At 44.0% G+C, this 24,928-nt stretch overlaps 1 protein-coding gene across 1 annotated transcript in view; it reads left to right on the top strand.

Moving 5' to 3' along the window:
• lmbrd1 (LMBR1 domain containing 1) overlaps positions 1–24,928 on the top strand; it is a 163,814-nt gene that overhangs the window by 79,288 nt on the left and 59,598 nt on the right. Inside the window, exons 6-7 of the mRNA XM_042317801.1 lie at positions 7,519–7,607; positions 23,409–23,482. Coding sequence (XP_042173735.1) covers positions 7,519–7,607; positions 23,409–23,482 — 163 coding nt within the window. The remainder of the gene's footprint in view (positions 1–7,518; positions 7,608–23,408; positions 23,483–24,928) is intronic.

Genomic DNA, 24,928 nt, shown 5'->3' with positions numbered 1-24,928 from the left:
TGTGTGGTCTTTACCATCATGAGATAGCCATAAACGGCCGGGAATCGCAGTCCATACTTCACACCTGGATGGTGTAGTAGTCATTTGGCCTGCCCGAAAGCTGTGCGCTGCTTGGAAATAGTGGGGGAGTAGTCCTGGTAGATGGAGAAGCTCTGTCGTTGAAAGCTCAGAGTGGTATTGCCGGCTCGTCGGAGAATCTCCATCTTCTCATGGAAAAAGTGCACTCGAAGAATTATGTCACAGGGCCACACCACCCCGGGGCTTTCCCGGGGCTTTGGGCGCAGAGACCGGTGGGCACGATCAATCAGGGGTTTCTCATCCAAGGCAAGAACATCCTTCAGCAGCCCAGAAACTAAATCCGTGGCGCGAGGCATTTCCGCTGATCCTGGGACTGATACCAGTCTCAGGTTATTGAGGCGAGAGAATCCCTCTAAACTCACACAACTCTCCTGCACCTTTTTCAGATCCACAGCCAGGTGTTTCACGTCAGCGTCCAGGGAGGTGGTTAAGTCGGAGACATTGGTAGCGGAGGTCTCCAGTGCTGCACTCATTGTATTGTGAAAATCTGTTGTTGTTTTGAGTGATGTGATTGCTGACAGCGTCTCGTTCCGCAGGATGGTTAGATCTGCTTTTAAAGTATAAGAAACCTCCTGTATTTGTGCCTCAATCGTAGCAACTACCTCCGTTTTCATTCCAACTATCTCAGAGCGTAGTAGTTTGATGGCCACGAGAATGTTCATTTCAGCGCCGTCAGGCCAAGCCGCACCCCCAGGTAAAGTGTGAGTCCCTGGCCCTCAGACTCAGGAGAGGGCGGTGATGAGAGTGGGTCTTGTGGGCCGGGTTTTCTCAAAGTCATGTTTTTGGCCTTATTTTCCGTCGACATTCGAAAGCAAAGTAGTCTTGGTTTTTACGGAAAGGGATCACCAAACTAATATTTGAAAATAAATACGGTTCTGCTGCAAAATTCACATAAACTTTAAGAATACTGCGGGAGCAAACGGAAAACATGTCAGTCAAACATGGCGTCCCTCCAACCTCCCTACCTTTATTTGACAAGGCAATTCAGTTACGAACTCGTTTTTATTTACAATGACGGCCTACCAAAAGGCAAATGGCCTCCTGCAGGGACAGGGGCTGGGATAAACAATGTATAGGACAAAACACACATCAAGACAAGAGAGACAACACTACATAAAGAGAGACCTAAGACAACAGCATAGCATGACAGCAACACATAACAACACAGCACATTACTGTTGTTCCACATTGGTCTTATCTACACATTACTGTTGTTCCACATTAGGCTAATCTACATATTACTGTTGTTCCACATTAGGCTAATCTACATATTACTGTTGTTCCACATTAGGCTAATCTACATATTACTGTTGTTCCACATTAGTCTACTTTACACATTACTGTTGTTCCACATTAGGCTAATCTACATATTACTGTTGTTCCACATTAGGCTAATCTACATATTACTGTTGTTCCATATTAGTGTTGTTCCATGTTCATATTGGCAGTGTGCATCATGGCTAGATAGGCTGTATTTCTGCTGTCAAAATTCATGCCATAACCAACCACGTTACTACTAAAACCAGGATGGTGAATCATTCGAATAAATTTGACTTTATTAAATTAAACAAGCATTTATTTTTCAACGACAATAAATACATGTAAAATGTAATGATGTTAGAAAATGTCCAGGATAGAGATGACCTGCCACTGGCATTAAACACAGCAAACTGTGTAGACTTTACCGTCAACTGCTTGCCTACAAGCCCTGAACCAACAGTGCAGTTCAGGAAGAGTTAAGAAAATATTTACCAAGTAGACTCAAATAAAAAGTCATAATTAAAAGTAACACAATAAGAATGACAATAACGAGGCTATAAACAGGGGGCACCGGTACCGAGTCAGTGTGTGGGGGTACAGGTTAGTTGAGGTAATGTGTACATGTAGGTGGAGGTGAAGTGACTATGCATAGATAATCAACAGTGAGTAGCAGCAGTGTACAAAAAGAGAGGGGGGGGGTTCAATGTAAATTGTCCTGTAGCGATTTTATTAATTGTTCAGCAGTAGAAGATGTTCAGGAGCCTTTTGGTCCTAGACTTGGCACTCCGGTACCGCTTGCCGTGCGGTAGCAGAGAAAACAGTCTATAACTTGTGTGACTGGAGTCTCTGACAATTTTATGGGCTTTCCTCTGACCTCGCCTATTGTATAGGTCCTGGATGGCAGGAAGCTTGGCCCCAGTGATGTACTGGGCCATTCGCACTACCCTCTATAGCGCCTTACAGACAGATGCCGAACAGCTGCCATACCAGGCGGTGATGCAACCGGTCAGGATGCTCTCCATGGTGCAGCTATAAAAACTTTTGAGGATCTCTTTCCTGAGGGGGAATAGGTTTTGTCGTGCCCTCTTCACGACTGTTGCGGTATGTTTGGACCATGATAGTTTTGTTGGTGATGTGGACACCAAGGTAACTCTCGACCCGCTCCACTACAGCACCTTTGATGTTAATGGGGGCCTGTTCGGCTTGCCTTTTCCTGTAGTCCACGATCAGCTCCTTTGTCTTGCTCACATTGAGGGTGAGGTTTTTGTCCTGGCACCACACTGCCAGTTCTTTGACCTCCTACCTAGAGGCTGTCTCATCGTTGTCGGTGATCAGCCCTACCACTGTTGTGTCGTCAGCAAACTTAATGATGGTGTTGGAGTTGTTTGGCCACGCAGTCGTGGGTGAACAGGGAATACAGGAGGGGACTAAGTACACACCCCTGAGGGGCTCCAGTGTTAAGGATCAGCGTGGCAGACGTGTTGTTGCTTACTCTTACCAACTGGGAGCGGCCCGTCAGGAAGTCCAGGGTCCAGTTGCAGAGGGAAGTGTTTAGTCCTAGAGTCCTTAGCTTAGTGATGAGCTTTGTGGGCACTATGGTGTTGAATGCTGAGCTGTTGTCAATGAACAGCATTCTCACATAGGTGTTCCTTTTGTCCAGGTGAGGAAGGGCAGTGTGGAGTGCGATTGAGATTGCGTCATCTATTGGGGCGGTATGCAAATTGGAGTGGGTCCAGGGTGTCTGGGAGGATGCTGTTGATGTGAGCCATGACCAGCTTTTCAAAGCACTTCATGGCTACCAACGTGAGTGCCACGGGGTGATAATCATTTAGGCAGGTTACCTTTGCTTCCTTGGGCACAGGGACTATGGTGGTCTGCTTGAAACATGTAGGTATTACAGACTCGGTCAGGGAGAGGTTGAAAATGTCAGTGAAGACACTTCACAGTTGGTCCGCGCATGATTTGAGTACACGTCCTGGTAATCCGTCTGGCCCAGCGGCTTTGTAAATGCTAACGTTTTAAAGGTTTTGTTCACATCGGCTACCGAGAGCAGTATCACACAGTTATCCAAAACAGCTGGTGCTCTTGTGCATGCTTCAGTGTTGCTTGCCCCGACGTGAGCATAAAAGGCATTTAGCTCGTCTGGTAGGCTCGCGTCATTGGGTAGCTTGTGTCTGGGTATTCCTTTGTAATCCTTAATAGTCTTCAGGCCCTGCCACATCCGTCGAGCGTCCGAGCAGGTGTAGTAGGATTCAATCTTAATCCCATATTGACACTTTGCTTGTTTGATGGTTTGTCTGAGGGCATAGAGGGATTTCTTATAAGCGTCCGAATTAGGCTCCCGCTCCTTGAAAGCGGCAGCTCTAGCCTTTAGCTCGATGTGATGTTGCCTGGGAACCATGGCTTCTGGTTGGGATATGTACGTACAGTCCCTGTGGGGACGACATCGTCGATGCACTTCCATGTATGCTGGTGACTCAACCATATACGCGTCAGTCACCACAGCTAATGAAGTCACTGAAACCTTTAACAAGGAGTTGTTTTGGAGTGGGTGGCCAATAATAAACTAGTCCTGAACATCTCTAAAACTAAGAACATTGTATATGGTATAAATAATTCCCTAAGCTCTAGACCTCAGCTGAATCTGGTAATGAATGATGTGGCTGTTGAGGAGACTAAATTACTTAGTGTTACCTTAGATTGTAAATTGTCGTGGTCAAAACATTTAGATTCAATGGTTGTAAAGAGGTATGTACTTAATAAAGAAATGCTCAGCTTTTTTGACACCAAAAGCAAGTCCTGCAGGCTCTAGTTTTATCTTATCTTGATTATTGTCCAGTCATGTGGTCGAGATCTGCAAAGAAAGACCCAGAACAAAGCGGGACGTCTTGCTCTTCATTGTAATCAGAGTGCTGATATAAATGTCAGTCTCTCTTGGCTAAGAGTTGAGGAGACACTGACTTCTTGTTTTCATAACAAACGACTGATTTCTTGTTTTCATAAGAAACAATGTTTTGGAAGTTCCATAATGTTTGCGTAGTCAACTTACACACAGCTCTGACACACACTTGCCCCACCAGACATGCCACCAGGGGTCTTTTCACAGTCCCCAGGTCCAGAACAAATTCAAGAAAACGTACAGTATTTTACAGAGCCATTACAGAGTGCATGGAACTCCCTTCCATCTTATATAGTGAACAGCCACTCCCCCATGTGACCTACTTGTTGTGTGTATGTACTGACATGTATGTGGAACTAATAGATGCACACACACACACACACAGACTACATTTTCATGTTTATAAATGTATGTAAGTCTTCTGTCTGTAATGTATTTTTCGCGATGTGTCGGACCCCAGTCAGACCAGCTGTCATCGTTGGTGTCGCTAATGGGGTTCCTAAGAAATCAAATCAAAACCAGCTTTTGGTTGTTCTTAAATATCAGCGCTGCCTGAAATTAGCACTCTGGATCATGTTTTTAAGGACACACTTCAAATATTTCCACCAATCCCATCTGACCGCAAGTGTGCTGATATTAAACAGGTCAATTACTAATCCTTGCATAATAGTTTGAAAATAGCACAGTGCTGGCTTTAACAGGTCGAAATTGCCAGCAAACGTGGTTTGGCACTAGCAATGTGTTAACGCCAGCAAAAAATAGATCCTGGGATCCTAAATGGCACCTATTCCCTAATTAGTGCACTACTTTTGACCAGAGTCCTAGGGGCCCTGGAAACAATAGTGCACTGTAAAGGGAATGGGGTGCCATTTGGGTCGTAGTTTAAACGTCATAATTAGATGAATTGCCTGTTAATTATAAAAGTAATTGGATGGTAGGACAGGCTGCGGTGGAGAAGGTAAAGGTCTCAACAATAGACTGCAAAAAAACTATGAGTTCAAGGCCTTGTTTTGGTTTGTACACAAACAAACAGACAAATAGACAAAGAAAGAAATGAATCATTCTGTTATCTATTGATTAGATTTGACTAGTGTGAAAAGCATTGTCAAAGCTACAACCTACTCTCACTTTATGATGATTGCATTGCATTTATTTCAAGACGTTGTGCTACTAAACCCTCTACCAATAGTCATTGATGTTTTTGCCACTACTAAACCCTCTACCAATAGTCATTGATGTTGTTGTCACTACTAAACTGTCTACCAATAGTCATTGATGTTGTTGTCACTACTAAACTGTCTACCAATAGTCATTGATGTTGTTGCCGCTACTAAACCCTCTACCAATAGTCATTGATCTTGTTGCCACTACTTAACCCTCTACCAATAGTCATTAATGTTGCCACTACTAAACTCTCTACCAATAGTCATTGATGTTGTTGTCACTACTAAACTGTCTACCAATAGTCATTGATGTTGTTGTCACTACTAAACTGTCTACCAATAGTCATTGATGTTGTTGCCGCTACTAAACCCTCTACCAATAGTCATTGATCTTGTTGCCACTACTTAACCCTCTACCAATAGTCATTAATGTTGCCACTACTAAACTCTCTACCAATAGTCATTGATGTTGTTGTGACTACTAAACTGTCTACCAATAGTCATTGATGTTGTTGTGACTACTAAACTGTCTACCAATAGTCATTGATGTTGTTGCTGCTACTAAACCCTATACCAATAGTCATTGATGCTGTTGCTGCTACTAAACCCTCTACCAATAGTCATTGTTGCTGCTACTAAACCCACCAATAGTCATTGTGTTGCAAAACCCTAATAGTCATTGATGCTGTTGCTAAACTACCAATAAACCCTCTACCAATAGTCATTGATGCTGTTGCTGCTACTAAACCCTCTACCAATAGTCATTGATGCTGTTGCTGCTACTAAACCCTCTACCAATAGTCATTGTTGCTGCTACTAAACCCTCTACCAATAGTCATTGTTGCTGCTACTAAACCCACTACCAATAGTCATTGATGCTGTTGCTGCTACTAAACCCTCTACCAATAGTCATTGATGCTGTTGCTGCTACTAAACCCTCTACCAATAGTCATTGATGCTGTTGCTGCTACTAAACCCTCTACCAATAGTCATTGTTGCTGCTACTAAACCCTCTACCAATAGTCATTGTTGCTGCTACTAAACCCTCTACCAATAGTCATTGTTGCTGCTACTAAACCCACTACCAATAGTCATTGTTGCTGCTACTAAACCCACTACCAATAGTCATTGTTGCTGCTACTAAACCCTCTAAATAGTCATTGATGCTGCTGCTACTAAACCAATAGTCATTGTTGCTGCTACTAAACCCTACTAAACCAATAGTCATTGTTGCTGCTACTAAACCCTCTACCAATAGTCATTGTTGCTGCTACTAAACCCTAGTCATTGTTGCTGCTACTAAACCCACTACCAATAGTCATTGTTGCTGCTACTAAACCCACTACCAATAGTCATTGTTGCTGCTACTAAACCCTCTGCCAATGTGTAGTTGGATTAATGCTGTTGTTTTCCTGGGGAAAGGAAATGGTCTGCCCTACTCAGCTAAGTAAATAACAGTGAAAGCCATTCCCAGGAATACATTCCATCTCTAGTCAGTGTTTGGCAATGTCTATTTTAGTCCAACAAAATGCACACCTTGATCCATTTAATAGCGGGTCCAAAAGAAATGAAACAGTAAATGAACTTTGCCATCAACCCTGAAGAAGGCTTTCAATACAGAAAATATAAATATTTCAATATTTCACTCCATCCTGTTGTTTTCAGTGGCAGGTGTTAGCTAGTCTCTCGACTCAGACTGGGGGGTATGTTTTGACATTCTGACAGTGAAGAGAGTTCCCTGAATACATTCCCTTCAATGCTAGGTAAATAAACTTGTCTAGCAGGGACAACTTTATGTAAATAGTGTATGGGAAACTAAAAGTTGTTTTGCACTGCTGATGATGCTGACGGCTGTTGATAGAAGCAATTATTATCAAGGGACGTAATCAAAACATTGTGTTTCCATTAAGAAATGCACTGGAGATACCCAAAGTCATGGTTTCTCTAATACATTCACTTTACAAAGTAGGCTATCACATGTTCTGACCTTATTTTAACTTGCCTGGTCCCAGATCTGTTTGTGCTGTATAGCCAACTTCCATCAGATCTGGGATCAGGCTATATCATATTTTACTTCTAATAAAGCCAATGGTTTTAATGAATAGTAATTTTTTGCAGGGCCTTCGTTCCTCTTGAAGCCCCACCTAATCAGAATGGTACCCAGTGGGAAAAGATGCAGTATCTGTTTGAGGAGCTGGGGAACAACCGTAAGTATTGTCTGACTGGTAACACTTCACAGTAAGGTACATTTTAATAACACTTCACAGTAAGGTACACTTTAAATAATACTTTACAGTAAGGTACGCTTTAAATATCACTTTACAGTAAGGTACACTTTAAATAACACTTTACAGTAAGGTACACTTTAAATATCACTTTACAGTAAGGTATGCTTTAAATAGCACTTTACAGTAAGGTACACTTTAAATATCACTTTACAGTAAGGTATGCTTTAAATATCACTTTACAGTAAGGTACGCTTTAAATAACACTTTACAGTAAGGTACGCTTTAAATAACAGTTTACAGTAAGGTACGCTTTAAATAACACTTTACAGTAAGGTACGCTTTAAATATCACTTTACAGTAAGGTACGTTTTAAATATCACTTTACAGTAAGGTATGCTTTAAATATCACTTTACAGTAAGGTACGCTTTAAATATCACTTTACAGTAAGGTACGCTTTAAATATCACTTTACAGTAAGGTACGGTTTAAATATCACTTTACAGTAGGGTATGCTTTAAATATCACTTTACAGTAAGGTACGCTTTAAATATCACTTTACAGTAAGGTATGCTTTAAATAACACTTTACAGTAAGGTACACTTTACAGTAAGGTACGCTTTAAATAACACTTTACAGTAAGGTACGCTTTAAATAACACTTTACAGTAAGGTACGCTTTAAATAACACTTTACAGTAAGGTACGGTTTAAATATCACTTTACATTTAGGTATGGTTTAAATATCACTTTACATTTAGGTATGGTTTAAATATCACTTTACACTAAGGTACACTTTACAGTAAGGTATGCTTTAAATAACACTTTACAGTAAGGTATGGTTTAAATATCACTTTACATTTAGGTATGGTTTAAATATCTCTTTACAGTAAGGTACACTTTACAGTAAGGTATGGTTTAAATATCACTTTACATTTAGGTATGGTTTAAATATCACTTTACATTTAGGTATGGTTTAAATAACACTTTACATTTAGGTATGGTTTAAATAACACTTTACATTTAGGTATGGTTTAAATAACACTTTACAGTAAGGTATGGTTTAAATAACACTTTACATTTAGGTATGGTTTAAATAACACTTTACAGTAAGGTATGGTTTAAATAACACTTTACATTTAGGTATGGTTTAAATAACACTTTACAGTAAGGTATGGTTTAAAAGTTCTACCAAAATGACAATTATACAATTCCTAACAAAGTTTGAACTGTTTATAAGGGATTTATAAACTACATATGAACTGTTTATAAGGGATTTATAAACTACATATTAACTGTTTATAAGGGATTTATAAACTACATATTAACTGTTTATAAGGGATTTATAAACTACATATTAACTGTTTATGAGGGATTTATAAACTACATATTTACTGTTTATAAGGGATTTATAAACTACATATTTACTGTTTATAAGGGATTTATAAACTACATATTAACAGTTTATAAGGGATTTATAAACTACATATTAACTGTTTATAAGGGATTTATAAACTACATATTTACTGTTTAAGGGATTTATAAACTACATATTTACTGTTTAAGGGATTTATAAACTACATATGAACTGTTTATAAGGGATTTATAAACTACATATTTACTGTTTATAAGGGATTTATAAACTACATATTTACTGTTTATAAGGGATTTATAAACTACATATTAACTGTTTATAAGGGATTTATAAACTACATATTTACTGTTTATAAGGGATTTATAAACTACATATTTACTGTTTATAAGGGATTTATAAACTACATATTTACTGTTTATAAGGGATTTATAAACTACATATTTACTGTTTATAAGGGATTTATAAACTACATATTTACTGTTTATAAGGCATTTATAAACTACATATTTACTGTTTATAAGGCATTTATAAACGACATATTTACTGTTTATAAGGGATTTATAAACTACATATTTACTGTTTATAAGGGATTTATAAACTACATATTTACTGTTTATAAGGGATTTATAAACTACATATTAACTGTTTATAAGGGATTTATAAACTACATATTTACTGTTTATAACCTACTTATAAACCATTTACAGTCACTTCTTAATGTGATGTGTTACCACCTCACTTATGCTTCAATGTGGCTTCCACACTCAGTCCTTTGATCAGATAGCCCTCGTGAATGACCCAGCACATCACTCACTTGTCTCAGTGTGGTTGGTAATGAATCTCCATTTAGTGGTGGTATTGGAAAGCTGTATGGACCAGACAGAGCGATGGATGGATGGCTGACACAAGGCTGCATACTGAGGTGACGTGTGGACTTGGCAGAGGCAACATTTTCCCTCGTCAATGTCAACCATCCTCATTGTGCCACTCGCAACCATCTGTCTCCCGGAAAAAAAGAGAGAAAGCCTCCCTTGCTTTGATGTGTCACTCAAGAAAGACGGTTCTCTCTTCACTGCAGAACTGTGACGAGTATGACCCCTTCACTCTATAGCAGTTCACACGTATATATATATATATATATTATCTATTTCTCCTAACGTGACTTGCATTTGAATGTGCCAGTCCAAGTTGAGTGGTCCTCATATGTATGCTGTCTGTGTGGGTCCATGTGAATGCCTGTGTACACTGTATGTAGACCTAATGTCTGTGTACACTGTATGTAGACCTAATGCCTGTGTACACTGTATGTAGACCTAATGTCTGTGTACACTGTATGTAGACCTAATGCCTATGTACACTGTATGTAGACCTAATGCCTGTGTACACTGTATGTAGACCTAATGCCTGTGTACACTGTATGTAGACCTAATGCCTGTGTACACTGTATGTAGACCTAATGTCTGTACACTGTATGTAGACCTAATGTCTATGTACACTGTATGTAGACCTAATGCCTGTGTACACTGTATGTAGACCTAATGCCTGTGTACACTGTATGTAGACCTAATGCCTGTGTACACTGTATGTAGACCTAATGTCTATGTACACTGTATGTAGACCTAATGCCTGTGTACACTGTATGTAGACCTAATGTCTATGTAGACCTAATGCCTGTGTACACTGTATGTAGACCTAATGTCTATGTAGACCTAATGTCTATGTACACTGTATGTAGGACTAATGCCTGTGTACACTGTACTTGTTAGATCTTGGGCTTCCAGATAGTCGTGACAGAGCCAGGTTTATAGCCAACCAGGTGAATGAATAAGTAGGCCTTTAATGGTGGGTTTACTGTTGGAGCAGAGCATGAAGAGGCAGCAGTCGGGATCATGTTGTGCACAGCTCCAAGAGAGGAATCAGGAGGCTCTCTCTGCTCCGGAGCATCTGGGGATCAGGGGAGGAAGTTAACCCATCTGTCACACTCTTCCCACTGTGGCCTGCAGTCAGATCCTGGGCCTGCCCGCCTCTTCTACCCCTCCCGACCTCCCTTCTGATACCCCTCCTACCCCTCAATTCCCTCTGACCCTCTCCTCACCCTTCCTGACTGTCCTCCCACCTCTCCCCTCTCTCTGACCCTCTCCTCACCCTTCCTGACTGTCCTCCCACTTCTCCCCTCTCTCTGACCCTCTCCTCACCCTTCCTGACTGTCCTCCCACCTCTCCCCTCTCTCCAATGCTTTCCTCACCCTTCCTGACTGTCCTCCCACCTCTCTTCTCTCTCCAATGCTTTCCTCACCCTTCCTGACTGTCCTCCCACCTCTCTTCTCTCTCCAATGCTTTCCACCCTTCCTGACTGTCCTCCCACCCTTCCCCTTCCTGACTGTCCTCCCACCTCTCTTCTCTCTCCAATGCTTTCCTCACCCTTCCTGACTGTCCTCCCACCTCTCTTCTCTCTCCAATGCTTTCCTCACCCTTCCTGACTGTCCTCCCACCTCTCTTCTCTCTCCAATGCTTTCCTCACCCTTCCTGACTGTCCTCCCACCTCTCCCCTCTCTCCAATGCTTTCCTCACCCTTCCTGACTGTCCTCCCACCTCTCCCCTCTCTCCAATGCTTTCCTCACCCGTCCTGACTGACTCCTCCCACCTCTCCCCTCTCTCCAAGCCTTTCCTCACCCTTCCTGACTCCTCCCACCATGCCTGACCCCTTCCTCGGGGCTATTGATCTTCTACTGCAGCCTCCCTTCCTGTGGGGAAATGTCAGTGTTGCTCAGGAGGAAGCGTCTGTCCCCCAAATGGCACCCTATTCCCTTCATAGTGCACTACTTTTGACCAGTGCCCTGTTTTAAAAGTAGTGTAATATACAGTACAGTGAATAGGGTGCAATTTGGGACCCATACAACATTAAGGCAGGATCATCCCTCCGCTAATTCCCCCTCTCTCTCCTACTCCAGATGGGAGGTTAATTGAGCTTGGGGGAAGACGCTCCTCACTAAGTCAGCCTCCCGACCCCGGCCCTGCAAACCGCTAATTTAGGCCACAAACTGCAGCGACTGCAGCTCAAATGGGGTGACCATTACATTATCCACAATGGTGCAATGAGGCATGCCGGTGTAGAAATCCCCTCAGCGACTTGGCTACATCCCAAATTGCTCCCCATTACCCTTCTGGGCCATGGTCAAAAGTAGTGCACTATGTAGGGAGTAGGGTGCCGTTTGGGACGCAGTCAATAGCTGCTTGGAATTGCTTCTGCTTTCTTGCAGGGCTTGTAGGTTGAAGCAGGGCTAGTAGGTTGAAGCAGGGCTTGTAGGTTGAAGCAGGGCTAGTAGGTTGAAGCAGGGCTAGTAGGTTGAAGCAGGGCTAGTAGGTTGAAGCAGGGCTAGTAGGTTGAAGCAGGGCTAGTAGGTTGAAGCAGGGCTAGTAGGTTGAAGCAGGGCTTGTAGGTTGAAGCAGGGCTAGTAGGTTGAAGCAGGGCTAGTAGGTTGAAGCAGGGCTAGTAGGTTGAAGCAGGGCTAGTAGGTTGAAGCAGGGCTTGGTTGAAGCAGGGCTTGGGTTGAAGCAGGGCTAGTGGTTGAAGCAGGGCTAGTAGGTTGAAGCAGGGCTAGTAGGTTGAAGCAGGGCTTGTAGGAAGCAGGGCTAGGTTGAAGCAGGGCTAGGTAGGGGCTTGAAGCAGGGCTAGGCTTGAAGCAGGGCTTGTAAGGTTGAAGCAGGGCTTGTAAGGTTGAAGCAGGGCTTGTAAGGTTGAAGGGGCTAGTTTGAAGCAGGGCTAGTAGGTTGAAGCAGGGCTTGGTTGAAGGGGCTAGTGGTTGAAGCAGGGCTTGTAGGTTAAAGCAGGGCTTGTAGGTTAAAGCAGGGCTTGTAGGTTGAAGCAGGGCTAGTAGGTTGAAGCAGGGCTTGTAGGTTAAAGCAGGGCTTGTAGGTTGAAGCAGGGCTTGACTGTTGCATCTGGGACATGGGTTGGTTCCTATTTTGTGCAGTGAAGACTGACTATTGGTTCCAATCTTTTCTAGACCTGGTCTCTGAATGTCACTTTCTTTTCTAACGCCAGTCATCTGTGTGTGGTTTTAATACGCTCAAGGGCATGCTCTCCAGTCAACCATTCTTCCCTCTGTTTCTCTGAGAGGATCAGTCAGGGTGGTAATTTATCTCTCCCTGCATTTCCCAAAGTGGATAGACACTCTCCTTCCCCTCCCCTCTTCCCTCCTTCCCCTCCAAGTCTTTGAGCGAGAGAGACTCCACAGTAATCCAATGATAGCCTTGAGTGACTGTGTGTGGCAGAGAGCTACTGTCCTCTCCTCTGAGGGGTGTTAAGGCTGTCGCAGACTCTCATATCCTGGTCCCACACCCAGTCTTCTCTCTGAGCCTCGCAACCATACTGGAGACATAATAATTCATTTTCAACCAAAATGTAAAGGCTATATGTAATTTAGCAGGTGCTTATCAAAAGTGTTTTTGCGAAACCACCTAGCCTATTTCTACATTCCTAACAAAAGTCAGTTTGAGTATAATGAGTGTATAATGATTTCATATATGGGATTGGACCCACGGCCCTGTCTTAGCTAGCACCCCCCTCTTACCAATAGTTACCCACAACCCTGTCTTAGCTATCACCACTCTCTTACCAATAGTTATCCACAACCCTGTCTTAGCTATCACCACTCTCTTACCAATAGTTACCCACAACCCTGTCTTAGCTATCACCACTCTCTTACCAATAGTTATCCACAACACTGTCTTAGCTATCACCACTCTCTTACCAATAGTTATCCACAACCCTGGGTTAGCTATCACCACTCTCTTACCAATAGTTACCCACAACCCTGGGTTAGCTATCACCACTCTCTTACCAATAGTTACCCACAACCCTGTCTTAGCTATCACCACTCTCTTACCAATAGTTATCACCACTCCACAACCACTGTCTTAGCTATCACCACTCTCTTACCAATAGTTATCCACAACCCTGTCTTAGCTATCACCACTCTCTTACCAATAGTTATCCACAACCCTGGGTTAGCTATCACCACTCTCTTACCAGTAGTTATCCACAACCCTGGGTTAGCTATCACCACTCTCTTACCAGTAGTTATCCACAACCCTGGCTTAGCTATCACCACTCTCTTACCAGTAGTTATCCACAACCCTGGGTTAGCTATCACCACTCTCTTACCAGTAGTTACCCACAACACTGTCTTAGCTATCACCACTCTCTTACCAGTAGTTACCCACAACCCTGGGTTAGCTATCACCACTCTCTTACCAATAGTTACCCACAACCCTGTCTTAGCTATCACCACTCTCTTACCAGTAGTTACCCACAACCCTGTCTTAGCTATCACCACTCTCTTACCAATAGTTACCCACAACCCTGGGTTAGCTATCACCACTCTCTTACCAATAGTTACCCACAACCCTGGGTTAGCTATCACCACTCTCTTACCAGTAGTTACCCACAACCCTGGGTTAGCTATCACCACTCTCTTACCAATAGTTACCCACAACCCTGGGTTAGCTATCACCACTCTCTTACCAATAGTTACCACCACTGGGTTAGCTATCACCACTCTCTTACCAATAGTTACCCACAACCCTGGGTCTTAGCTATCACCACTCTCTTACCAATAGTTACCCACAACCCTGTCTTAGCTATCACCACTCTCTTACCAATAGTTACCCACAACCCTGGGTTAGCTATCACCACTCTCTTACCAATAGTTACCCACAACCCTGGGTTAGCTATCACCACTCTCTTACCAGTAGTTACCCACAACACTGTCTTAGCTATCACCCCCCTCTTACCAAAAGTTACCACGACCCTGGTTTAGCTATCACCACTCTCTTACCAATAGTTACCCACAACCCTGGGTTAGCTATCACCACTCTCTTACCAATAGTTACCCACAACCCTGGGTTAGCTATCACCACTCTCTTACCAGTAGTTACCCACAACACTGTCTTAGCTATCACCACTCTCTTACCAATAGTTACCCACAACCCTGTCTTAGCTATCACCACTCTCTTACCAATAGTTACCCACAACCCTGTTGTACTAGTAGTCTACCCTGGTTGTACTAGCACCACCCTCACCACTCTCTTACCAATAGTTACCCACAACCCTGGGTTAGCTATCACCACTCTCTTACCAGTAGTTACCCACAACACTGTCTTCTTACCAATAGTCAATCGGTACTGGTTGTACTAGCACCACCCTCTTACCAATAGTTACCCACGTCAATCGGTACCCTGGTTGTACTAGCACCACCTCTTACCAATAGTTACCCACACCACCCTGGTTGTAGCTAGCACCACCCTCTTACCAATAGTCACCCGGTAACCCTGGTTGTACTAGCACCACCCTAACCAATAGTCAATCGGTACCAATTGTCACTCTACCAATAGTCAATCGGTACCCTGGTTTACTAGCACCAACCAATAGTCAATCGGTACCCTGGTTGTACTAGCACCACCCTCTAACCAATAGTCAATCGGTACCCTGGTTGTACTACCAATAGTCAATCGGTACCTACCCACCCTCTTACCAATAGTCAATCGGTACCCTGGTTGTACTAGCACCACCCTCTTAACCAATAGTCAATCGGTACCCTGGTTGTACTAGCACCACCCTCTTACCAATAGTCAATCGGTACCCTGTACTAGCACCACCCTCTAACCAATAGTCAATGTTGTACTAGCACCACCCTCTAACCAATAGTCAATCGGTACCCTGGTTGTACTAGCACCACCCTCTTACCAATAGTCAATCGGTACCCTGGTTGTACTAGCACCACCCTCTAACCAATAGTCAATCGGTACCCTGGTTGTACTAGCACCACCCTCTAACCAATAGTCAATCGGTACCCTGGTTGTACTAGCACCACCCTCTTACCAATAGTCAATCGGTACCCTGGTTGTGCTAGCACCACCCTCTAACCAATAGTCAATCGGTACCCTGGTTGTACTAGCACCACCCTCTTACTAATAATCAGTATTAAAATGAACTTGTTTTTCACAATCAACACCTGAAACACCGTATGCTTCATTACCTTCCAGGTGTGTTCCCTGGATCAGAGCACTGGGCCAGGGAACACAACCACAGACACACACAACCACAGACACACACAACCACAGACACACACAACCACAGACACACACAACCACAGACACACACAACCACAGACACACACAACCACAGACACAGCACAACCACAGACACGCACAACCACAGTATTAAAATGAACACACAACCACAATCACACACCACAGACACACACAACCACCGCGTGTGTGTTCGTGTTCCCTGGATCAGAGCACTGGGCCAGGGAACACAACCACAGACACACACAACCACAGACACACACAGCCACAGACACACACAACCACAGACACACACAACCACCGCGTGTGTGTTCGTGTTCCCTGGCCCAGTGCTCTGATCGTGGTGTGTCCCAGTGCATAATGTCTACCCCGAAGGGCTTTCTGTTTCACATCAACTAAATGGGGTCAAATGCTCCCCAGAGATTCAGGGTGTAATGGTGACTGGTTACAACAGAACAGAAGCCGTCTGTGTCTTTCATGCTTGAAAAAAACATTCTATCCTCAGCGGTTCACTGCCATGAAATGATTCATTATTTGAATGATCAGTCAGTGGTTCATTCCATTTAAATTAATGATCAGTTCAATTTGAGCTATTTTATTTTTCTGGCTGTGTCTCGTCTCTCAGGATCCATTGAGTGAATTTCTGTTTCGTTTTGGAAAAGCATAAAAAAGCCTGTAAGGCAAAAGCATCCTTGTTCCTATCAGTAATGAGGCTACGGTAGTTTTCAGTTGCGTAGGGGAAGGTTTCAGTCTGGCTGGATTGGATATATAGCATAGACATAACAAGACTGCATCTCAAATGCCATGGGTCCTGGTTAAAAGTAGTGCACTATATACTGTTGAAGTCGGAAGTTTACATACACCTTAGACAAACATTTCAACTCTGTTTTTCACAATTCCTGACATATAATCCTAGTAAAAATTCCCTGTTTTAGGTCAGTTAGGATCACCACTTTATTTTAAGAATGTGAAATGTCAGAATAACAGTAAAGAGTGATTTATTTCAGTTTTTATTTATTTCATCACATTCCCAGTGGGTCAGAAGTTTACATACACTCAATTAGTATTTGGTAACACTGCCTTTAAATTGTTTAACTTGGGTTAAACGTTTCGGGTAGCCTTCCACAACCTTCCCACAATAAGTTGGGTGAATGTTGGCCCTTTCCTCCTGACAGAGCTGGTGTTTATACTAGTTTCTTTTGATTTTCCCATGATGTCAAGCAAAGAGGCACTGAGTTTGAAGGTAGGCCTTGAAATACATCCACAGGTACACCTCCAATTGACTCATGATGTCAATTAGCCTATCAGAAGTTTCTAAAGCCATGACATAATTTTCTGGAATTTTCCAAGCTGTTTAAAGGCACAGTCACAGTGTGTAAACCTCTGACCCACTGGAATTGTGATAGAATAAGTAAAATAATCTGTCTGTAAACAATTGTTGGAAAAATTACTTGTGTCATATACAAAGTAGATGTTCTCACCGACTTGCCAAAACTATAGTTTGTTAACAAGACATTTGTGGAGTGGTTGAAAAACGAGTTTTAATGACTCCAACCTAAGTGTATGTAAACATCCGCCCTTCAACTGTAGAGAATAGGGTGCGATTTAGGACTGTCCCAAAACAGCCCCCCCTCACCTCTCTGATTCAGAGGGGTTGGGTTAAATGCAGAAGACCCATTTTGGTTGAATGCATTCAGTTGTGCATCTGAGTAGGTCACCCCTTCCCCTTTCCTTAACCCTCCTGCTTACCAGATCAAGAGCCTGGAGAAGCAGACCCATTTAATAAGACCAGTACCAGGATGGAAGACTGAGCACGTGACGCCACACTGAAGGGTTTTGATGCCTATCGGCAGTTTCAGTTTTTAACCATAGTTAGTGACTCAGACTGTTGAGAAGCATTGGAAGGAAGTGCAGCTGTTTTTTAAGACAATATTTTCTTCTCATCACTAAATATTTTAAAGCTTGTTGTCAATGTTCAGCAATATCTGGTTGTTTAGCCTTTTGATACTGAGAAGCAGTGGAAGAAGGCTGTCCTTTAGATTAAAGGAAATATATGAAACATATTATCAGGGAACTACTCACCAACCCCCCCCACCTCAGTGGGGCGGCAGAGTAGCCTAGTGGTTAGAGCGTTGGACTAGTAACCGGAAGGTTGCAAGTTCAAACCCCCGAGCTGACAAGGTACAAATCTGTCATTCTTCCCCTGAACAGGCAGTTAACCCACTGTTCCTAGGCCGTCATTGAAAATAAGAATTTGTTCTTAACTGACTTGCCAGGTTAAATAAAGGTTAAAAAAAAAAAAAGTAGCCAACAGAAATAGTAATGACACATGATTAAAACAATACTATGGTCACTGGTGAAGGGTTTTATTCTCCTTGACCCCTGTTCCATATTCACCCTTTAAACACGCTGTAAACGCCTATACTGTATGACAGGATTGCTTGGATATCTACTACTATCCCATGTACAGTTCGATAAATATCTTGTGCTTGAACCTTAAGGGGCATAACAGCAGTATGTTTCCATGGTTCGCCATGATAATCTCACCAGATTTTTGAACAGACAGACCCCCCCCAGGTCTTACACCAACATGTCTCAGACAGCTTCTCACCTTTGCTCTACATCAAATCAAATCAAATTTATTTATATAGCCCTTCGTACATCAGCTGATATCTCAAAGTGCTGTACAGAAACCCAGCCTAAAACCCCAAACAGCAAGCAATGCAGGTGTAGAATCCACTTCCACCTGTGTGTGTGTGTGTCTCTCTCTCTACATCCACTTCCACCTGTGTGTGTGTGTGTGTGTGTGTCTCTCTCTCTACATCCACTTCCACCTGTGTGTGTGTGTGTGTCTCTCTCTCTACATCCACTTCCACCTGTGTGTGTGTGTGTGTGTGTGTCTCTCTCTCTCTCTCTACATCCACTTCCACCTGTGTGTGTGTGTGTGTGTCTCTCTCTCTCCACTTCCACATCCACTTCCACCTGTGTGTGTGTCTCTCTCTACATCCACTTCCGCCTGTGTGTGTGTGTGTGTCTCTCTCTACATCCACTTCCACCTGTGTGTGTGTGTGTCTCTCTCCACTCACCTCTCTCTCTCATCCACTTCCACCTGTGTGTGTGTGTGTGTCTCTCTCTCTCTACATCCACTTCCACCTGTGTGTGTGTCTCTCTCTACATCCACTTCCGCCTGTGTGTGTGTGTGTGTCTCTCTCTACATCCACTTCCACCTGTGTGTGTGTGTGTCTCTCTACTTCCACCTGTGTGTGTGTGTGTGTCTCTCTCTCTCTCCACTTCCACCACTCACCACCACCTGCATGCCTACTAATCCAGTTGCAGCTTTAGTGTGCGTGTCCATATCCACATGATTCCATCTCTGCTACAGACAGGAAGGAGAAGCAGCCGAGTGCTGTCTGGGAGTGCTGGGGCTGAAGCAGCTGTTTTAATAAACACTTCTTCTCACTGCATCGGTGGAAGGTAGGAAGGCTCCTCTCCTCGGTGTACACAGAGCCTGAAGGGCCTAGGCTATATGCACTAGGAGATAAGGGGTTCCTGATCTCATTCCTGCACTTAGAGATTCCTGCAGAGTTGGATAGAAGGCACATTTTCCACAAAGCCTGTTTTGCATGGGCATTAAAGGCTTTATGGATGTATGCTTGTTCAGACTACACAGTCTAAGCACAGTAGGTGGTGGTATGCATATTTTCAGTTTGTTTACAATTCGCCAATGAAGAATAATAATAAGAAAATGAACTACTTTAAAATGGCGATAGCCCCCAGTGGTGCTGCTGAGAGTGGTGGAGGTTTGCCTTCTCTCCATGTCTATGGAACCTAGCTTTCTTCTGCTGATGCTGAGAGTGGTGGAGGTTTGCCTTCTCTCCATGTGCTGAGAGTGGTGGAGGTTTGCCTCTCATGTCTATGGAACCTAGCTTTATTCTGTGGTGGAGGTGGAGGTTTGCCTTCTCTCCATGTCTATGGAACCTTCTCTCCAGCTTTATTCTGCTGATGCTGAGAGTGGTGGAGGTTTGCCTTCTCTCCATGTCTATGGAACCTAGGCTGATGCTGAGAGTGGTGGAGGTTTGCCTATGGAACTCTTTCTTCTGCATGTCTGTCTGGAACCTTTTATTCTGCTGATGCTGAGAGTGGTGGAGGTTTGCCTTCTCTCCATGTCTATGGAACCTAGCTTTCTTCTGCTGATGCTGAGAGTGGTGGAGGTTTGCCTTCTCTCCATGTCTATGGAACCTAGCTTTCTTCTGCTGATGCTGAGAGTGGTGGAGGTTTGCCTTCTCTCCATGTCTATGGAACCTAGCTTTCTTCTGCTGATGCTGAGAGTGGTGGAGGTTTGCCTTCTCTCCATGTCTATGGAACCTAGCTTTATTCTGCTGATGCTGAGAGTGGTGGAGGTTTGCCTTCTCTCCATGTCTATGGATGGAACCTATGTCTATGGAACCTAGCTTTCTTCTGCTGATGCTGAGAGTGGTGGAGGTTTGCCTTCTCTCCATGTCTATGGAACCTAGCTTTATTCTGCTGATGCTGAGAGTGGTGGAGGTTTGCCTTCTCTCCATGTCTATGGAACCTAGCTTTATTCTGCTGATGCTGAGAGTGGTGGAGGTTTGCCTTCTCTCCATGTCTATGGAACCTAGCTTTATTCTTCTTCAGATGTGGAGCACCACGCCTGGTAATATACTTTATTCTCTCTGTCTAATCCCCTGAAAAAACTGATTTAATAAACCCAAAGCCGACAGAGGCAGCAGACATAACATCCCCCGGTCTGTCTCTCTGTGAGGGGACTTCACTGATGCTGTCCTCTGCAGAACCTGCTCAGTGTATTGTCTCTCGTACTTACCAAGCTCAGACACTTAACAAAAGCTGGAGGAGATCACAAAGGAAAACACCTATTCAAATGTTAATGCTCATTTCAGGCTGTCAGACTTCAAACGGGTTGGTTCTTTTCCCCGTTATGGCCACACGACAATTAGGCGCAAGTATTTAATTTATATCCATTTTCCTCCCGTGTCTGTGTCCTGGAAAAGTCCTAGTCTACAAAAGTGGTTTGCGAGAAATGGAAACGCAGCGTCTATCTTGGGGATGTCATCAGTAAATAAAAGGGAGTTTGTTGTTTTTGATGATCAAACGAAGTAGGATGATTGAGCAGCCTGGTAGGCAGCAGGATACTGTAATATCTAGGATAACATGACGGGTGATCTCAACACCACTAGGCATACCTGGGTTCAAATACTATTTCAAATCATTTCCAGTAATTTGAGTGTTTGTTTTAGCCTGCCTGGAGTGCCAGATGGGCAGGATTTGCACTGTTGGGACTTCTACATCTGTTGTGCCAGGAAAGCTCCATTAAGCCCAGCTAAAGTATTACAAATATATTTGAACCCAGGTAAGTGTGGAACAGTACAGAGAACCAGGGTAAAACCAGGGTAAAACCGTCACGAAGAGTAACAATTACGGGCAACCATTACAATAGTTACAAGACTACAAACCCTGGCCATCTGGCACTCCAGGATGTCAGGGTTTATTTGATTTATTTTAAGGCTAAATCAAATAAAACCATTTCAAATAGTATTTGATCCCATGTCTGCTGTTAGGCACATCAGGGCTTAGGCCTGCTTCTGAGGGCCAGAGGGGGAACTGTGGCAAGAACCAGGGGGAACCATGAGGGGCCAACAGTGGGGCTGCTTTCAGCCCACTCTTCCCTGACAGTTGGGATCCTATCATGGGAGAGAGGCGATCACTCTACCCATCAATCTTTCTGTCTTCTGGGTCTTCTGGCTCCATCCCTGACAGCTGGTCTGACTGACACCCACTGTCCTTCATCCATGACGGGTAGCCCCGGCCACCTTCTCCCCCCTTCCCTTCTCATCAACTGGCCTTTCTTCTTCTCCATCAAAGGTGACACACATCAAGCTAATCAACAGGACAGAGAGCCAGGCGTTTGGCTTTGTTAATATTCTGCACTCTTGGATTGTTTAGGATCTATAATAGTATTCGATTTTTCTCAACATCCATCAATTTATAATCAAATCAAATGTTTTTCATAAAGCTCTTTTTACATCATCAGTTGTCACAAAGTGCTTCACAGACACCCAGCCTAAAACCCTAAAGAACATCCATTTGAAATGTTCTTTACAAATGGTAAAGGACACTTGTTAATATGCTGAACTGTGAAATAATATACTAGGATAACATTAGTGCTTTCTTTAATACTGTCTTTAGCATTTGAAATGACATTAGACCGTTCTAAATGCCCTTTTTCATTTTCTAAATGTATTTTTCCTGACGTACCGAAAAAGTTTGATGTTTTTCGGCCAAAAGTATCTGTGACCTTTCTGTGACAACCCTTGAACCAGAGATGAAATGGGGGAATGAATGGAAACAAATCCAACATGTACATGATCTGAAACAGGCATCTCTTTCAGCTGATTGAAATATCTCCTCAAGTGTCCATTTATCATTTCAGTTAACTTCTCTCTCTCTCCCTCTCTTTCTCTCTCTCTCCCTCTCCCCCTCCCTTCTCTCTCTCTCTCCCTCTCACCCTCCCCTCTCTCTCTCTCCCTCTCTTTCTCTCTCTCTCCCTCTCCCCTCCCTTCTCTCTCTCTCCCTCTCACCCCCCCTCTCTCTCTCTCTCTCTCTCTCTCTCTCTCTTTCTTTCTCTCTCTCCCTCCCTCTCTCTCTCTCTCCCTCTCACCTTCTCTCTCTCTCCCTCTCACCCTCCCCTCTCTCTCTCTCTCTCTCTCTCTCTCTCCTCCCTTTCTCTCTCTCTCTCTCCCTCTCACCTTCTCTCTCTCTCCCTCTCACTCTCCCTCTCACCCTCCCTTCTCTCTCTCCCTCTCACCCTCCCTTCTCTCTCCCTCTCTCTCTCCCTCTCACTCTCCCTTCTCTCTCCCTCTCTCTCTCCTCTCTCACCCTCTCTTCTCTCTCCCTCTCACCCTCCTTCTCAACCTCCCTTCTCTCTCTCTCCCTCTCACCCTCCCTTCCTCTCACCCTCCCTCTCTCTCTCTCTCTCTCTCTCTCTCTCTCACCCCACCCATCCTCCTCTCTCTCTCTCTCTCTCTCTCTCTCTCTCTCTCTCTCTCTCTCCCTCTCACCCTCCTTCTCAACCTCCCTTCTCTCTCTCTCCCTCTCACCCTCCCTTCCTCTCACCCTCCCTCTCTCTCTCTCTCTCTCTCTCCCCACCCATCCTCTCTCTCTCTCTCTCTCTCTCTCTCTCTCTCTTTCTCTCTCTCTCTGTCTCTCTGTCTCTGTCTCTCTCCCTCTCTGTCTCTGTCTCTGTCTCTGTCTCTCTCCCTCTCCCTCTCCCTCCCCTACAGATGGTGTACCAGCCCTGTCTTTCTCCATCAGCTCCTTGACCTTGATTGGCATGTTGGCAGTGATCACTTACACGGTGAGTCTGTGTGTGTGTGTTTTCATCACTTACATTGTGTGTGTCCTGGCAGTGATCACTTACAGGGTGAGTGAGTGGGGACCAGGGACCTTCGACGGGTGGCCGATGGCCGCTGTCACTTCATTGATTTGCATGTGGCTCGAGAGGGCCATAACCGCACATAAAATATTCTAATCTTCCAAGGGGAAAGGTTCCAAGTGTTACCGGTCCAGTGGCTTAAAGGGACATGACCTCCCTGTCTGTTCAGTCATGTATGTAGGCTGAGACCCATGACCTTGGTGTTGCTAACGCCACATTCTAACCAACTGAACTACACAGGGTTGGAAAGGGTACAGTTCTGAAGTGAAATATTTAGAACACATCAGTGTTTAGAACACATCAGTATTTCTACACCACCACCATTACCACTACTACCTCTACTACCACCACCACCATTACCACTACTACCTCTACTACCACCACCACCATTACCACTACTACCTCTACTACCACCACTACCACTACTACCTCTACTACCACCACTACCATTACTACCACTACTACTACTACCACCACCACCATTACCACTACTACTACTACCTCCACTACCACCACCACCATTACCACTACTACTACTACCTCCACTACCACCACTACCATTACTACCACTACTACTACCACTTCTACCACCACCATTACCACTACTACTACCACCACTACCACCACTACCATTACTACCACTACTACTACCACTTCTACCACCACCATTACCACTACTACTACTACCTCCACTACCACCACTACCATTACTACCACTACTACTACCACTTCTACCACCACCACCACCACCACTACCACTACTACTACTACCTCCACTACCATTACTACCACTACTACTACCACTTCTACCACCACCACCATTACCACTACTACTACTACTACCACCACCACCATTACCACTACTACTACTACCTCCACTACCACCACCACCATTACCACTACTACTACTACCTCCACTACCACCACTACCATTACTACCACTACTACTACCACTTCTACCACCACCATTACCACTACTACTACCTCCACTACCACCACTACCATTACTACCACTACTACTACCACCTCTACCACCACCATTACCACTACTACTACTACCACCACTACCACCACTACCATTACCACCACTACTACTACCACTTCTACCACCACCATTACATTACTACTACTACTACCACCACCACCATTACTACCACTTCTACCACCACCACCACACCACTACTACTACTACCACCACCACCATTACTACTACTACCACTACCACCACCACCACCCACCATTACCACTACTACCACCCACCACCATTACTACCACTACTACCACCACTTACACCACCACCACCACCACCACTACTACACCACCATCCACTACCATTACTACCACTACTACCACCACCATTCTACCACC

The sequence above is a fragment of the Oncorhynchus tshawytscha genome, unplaced genomic scaffold, assembly GCF_018296145.1.
Source record: "Oncorhynchus tshawytscha isolate Ot180627B unplaced genomic scaffold, Otsh_v2.0 Un_scaffold_3672_pilon_pilon, whole genome shotgun sequence".
In the NCBI taxonomy this organism is placed as follows: Eukaryota; Metazoa; Chordata; class Actinopteri; order Salmoniformes; family Salmonidae; genus Oncorhynchus; species Oncorhynchus tshawytscha.
Note: the sequence above shows the minus strand (reverse complement) of the source record. Positions and strands in the feature narration are given on the sequence as shown.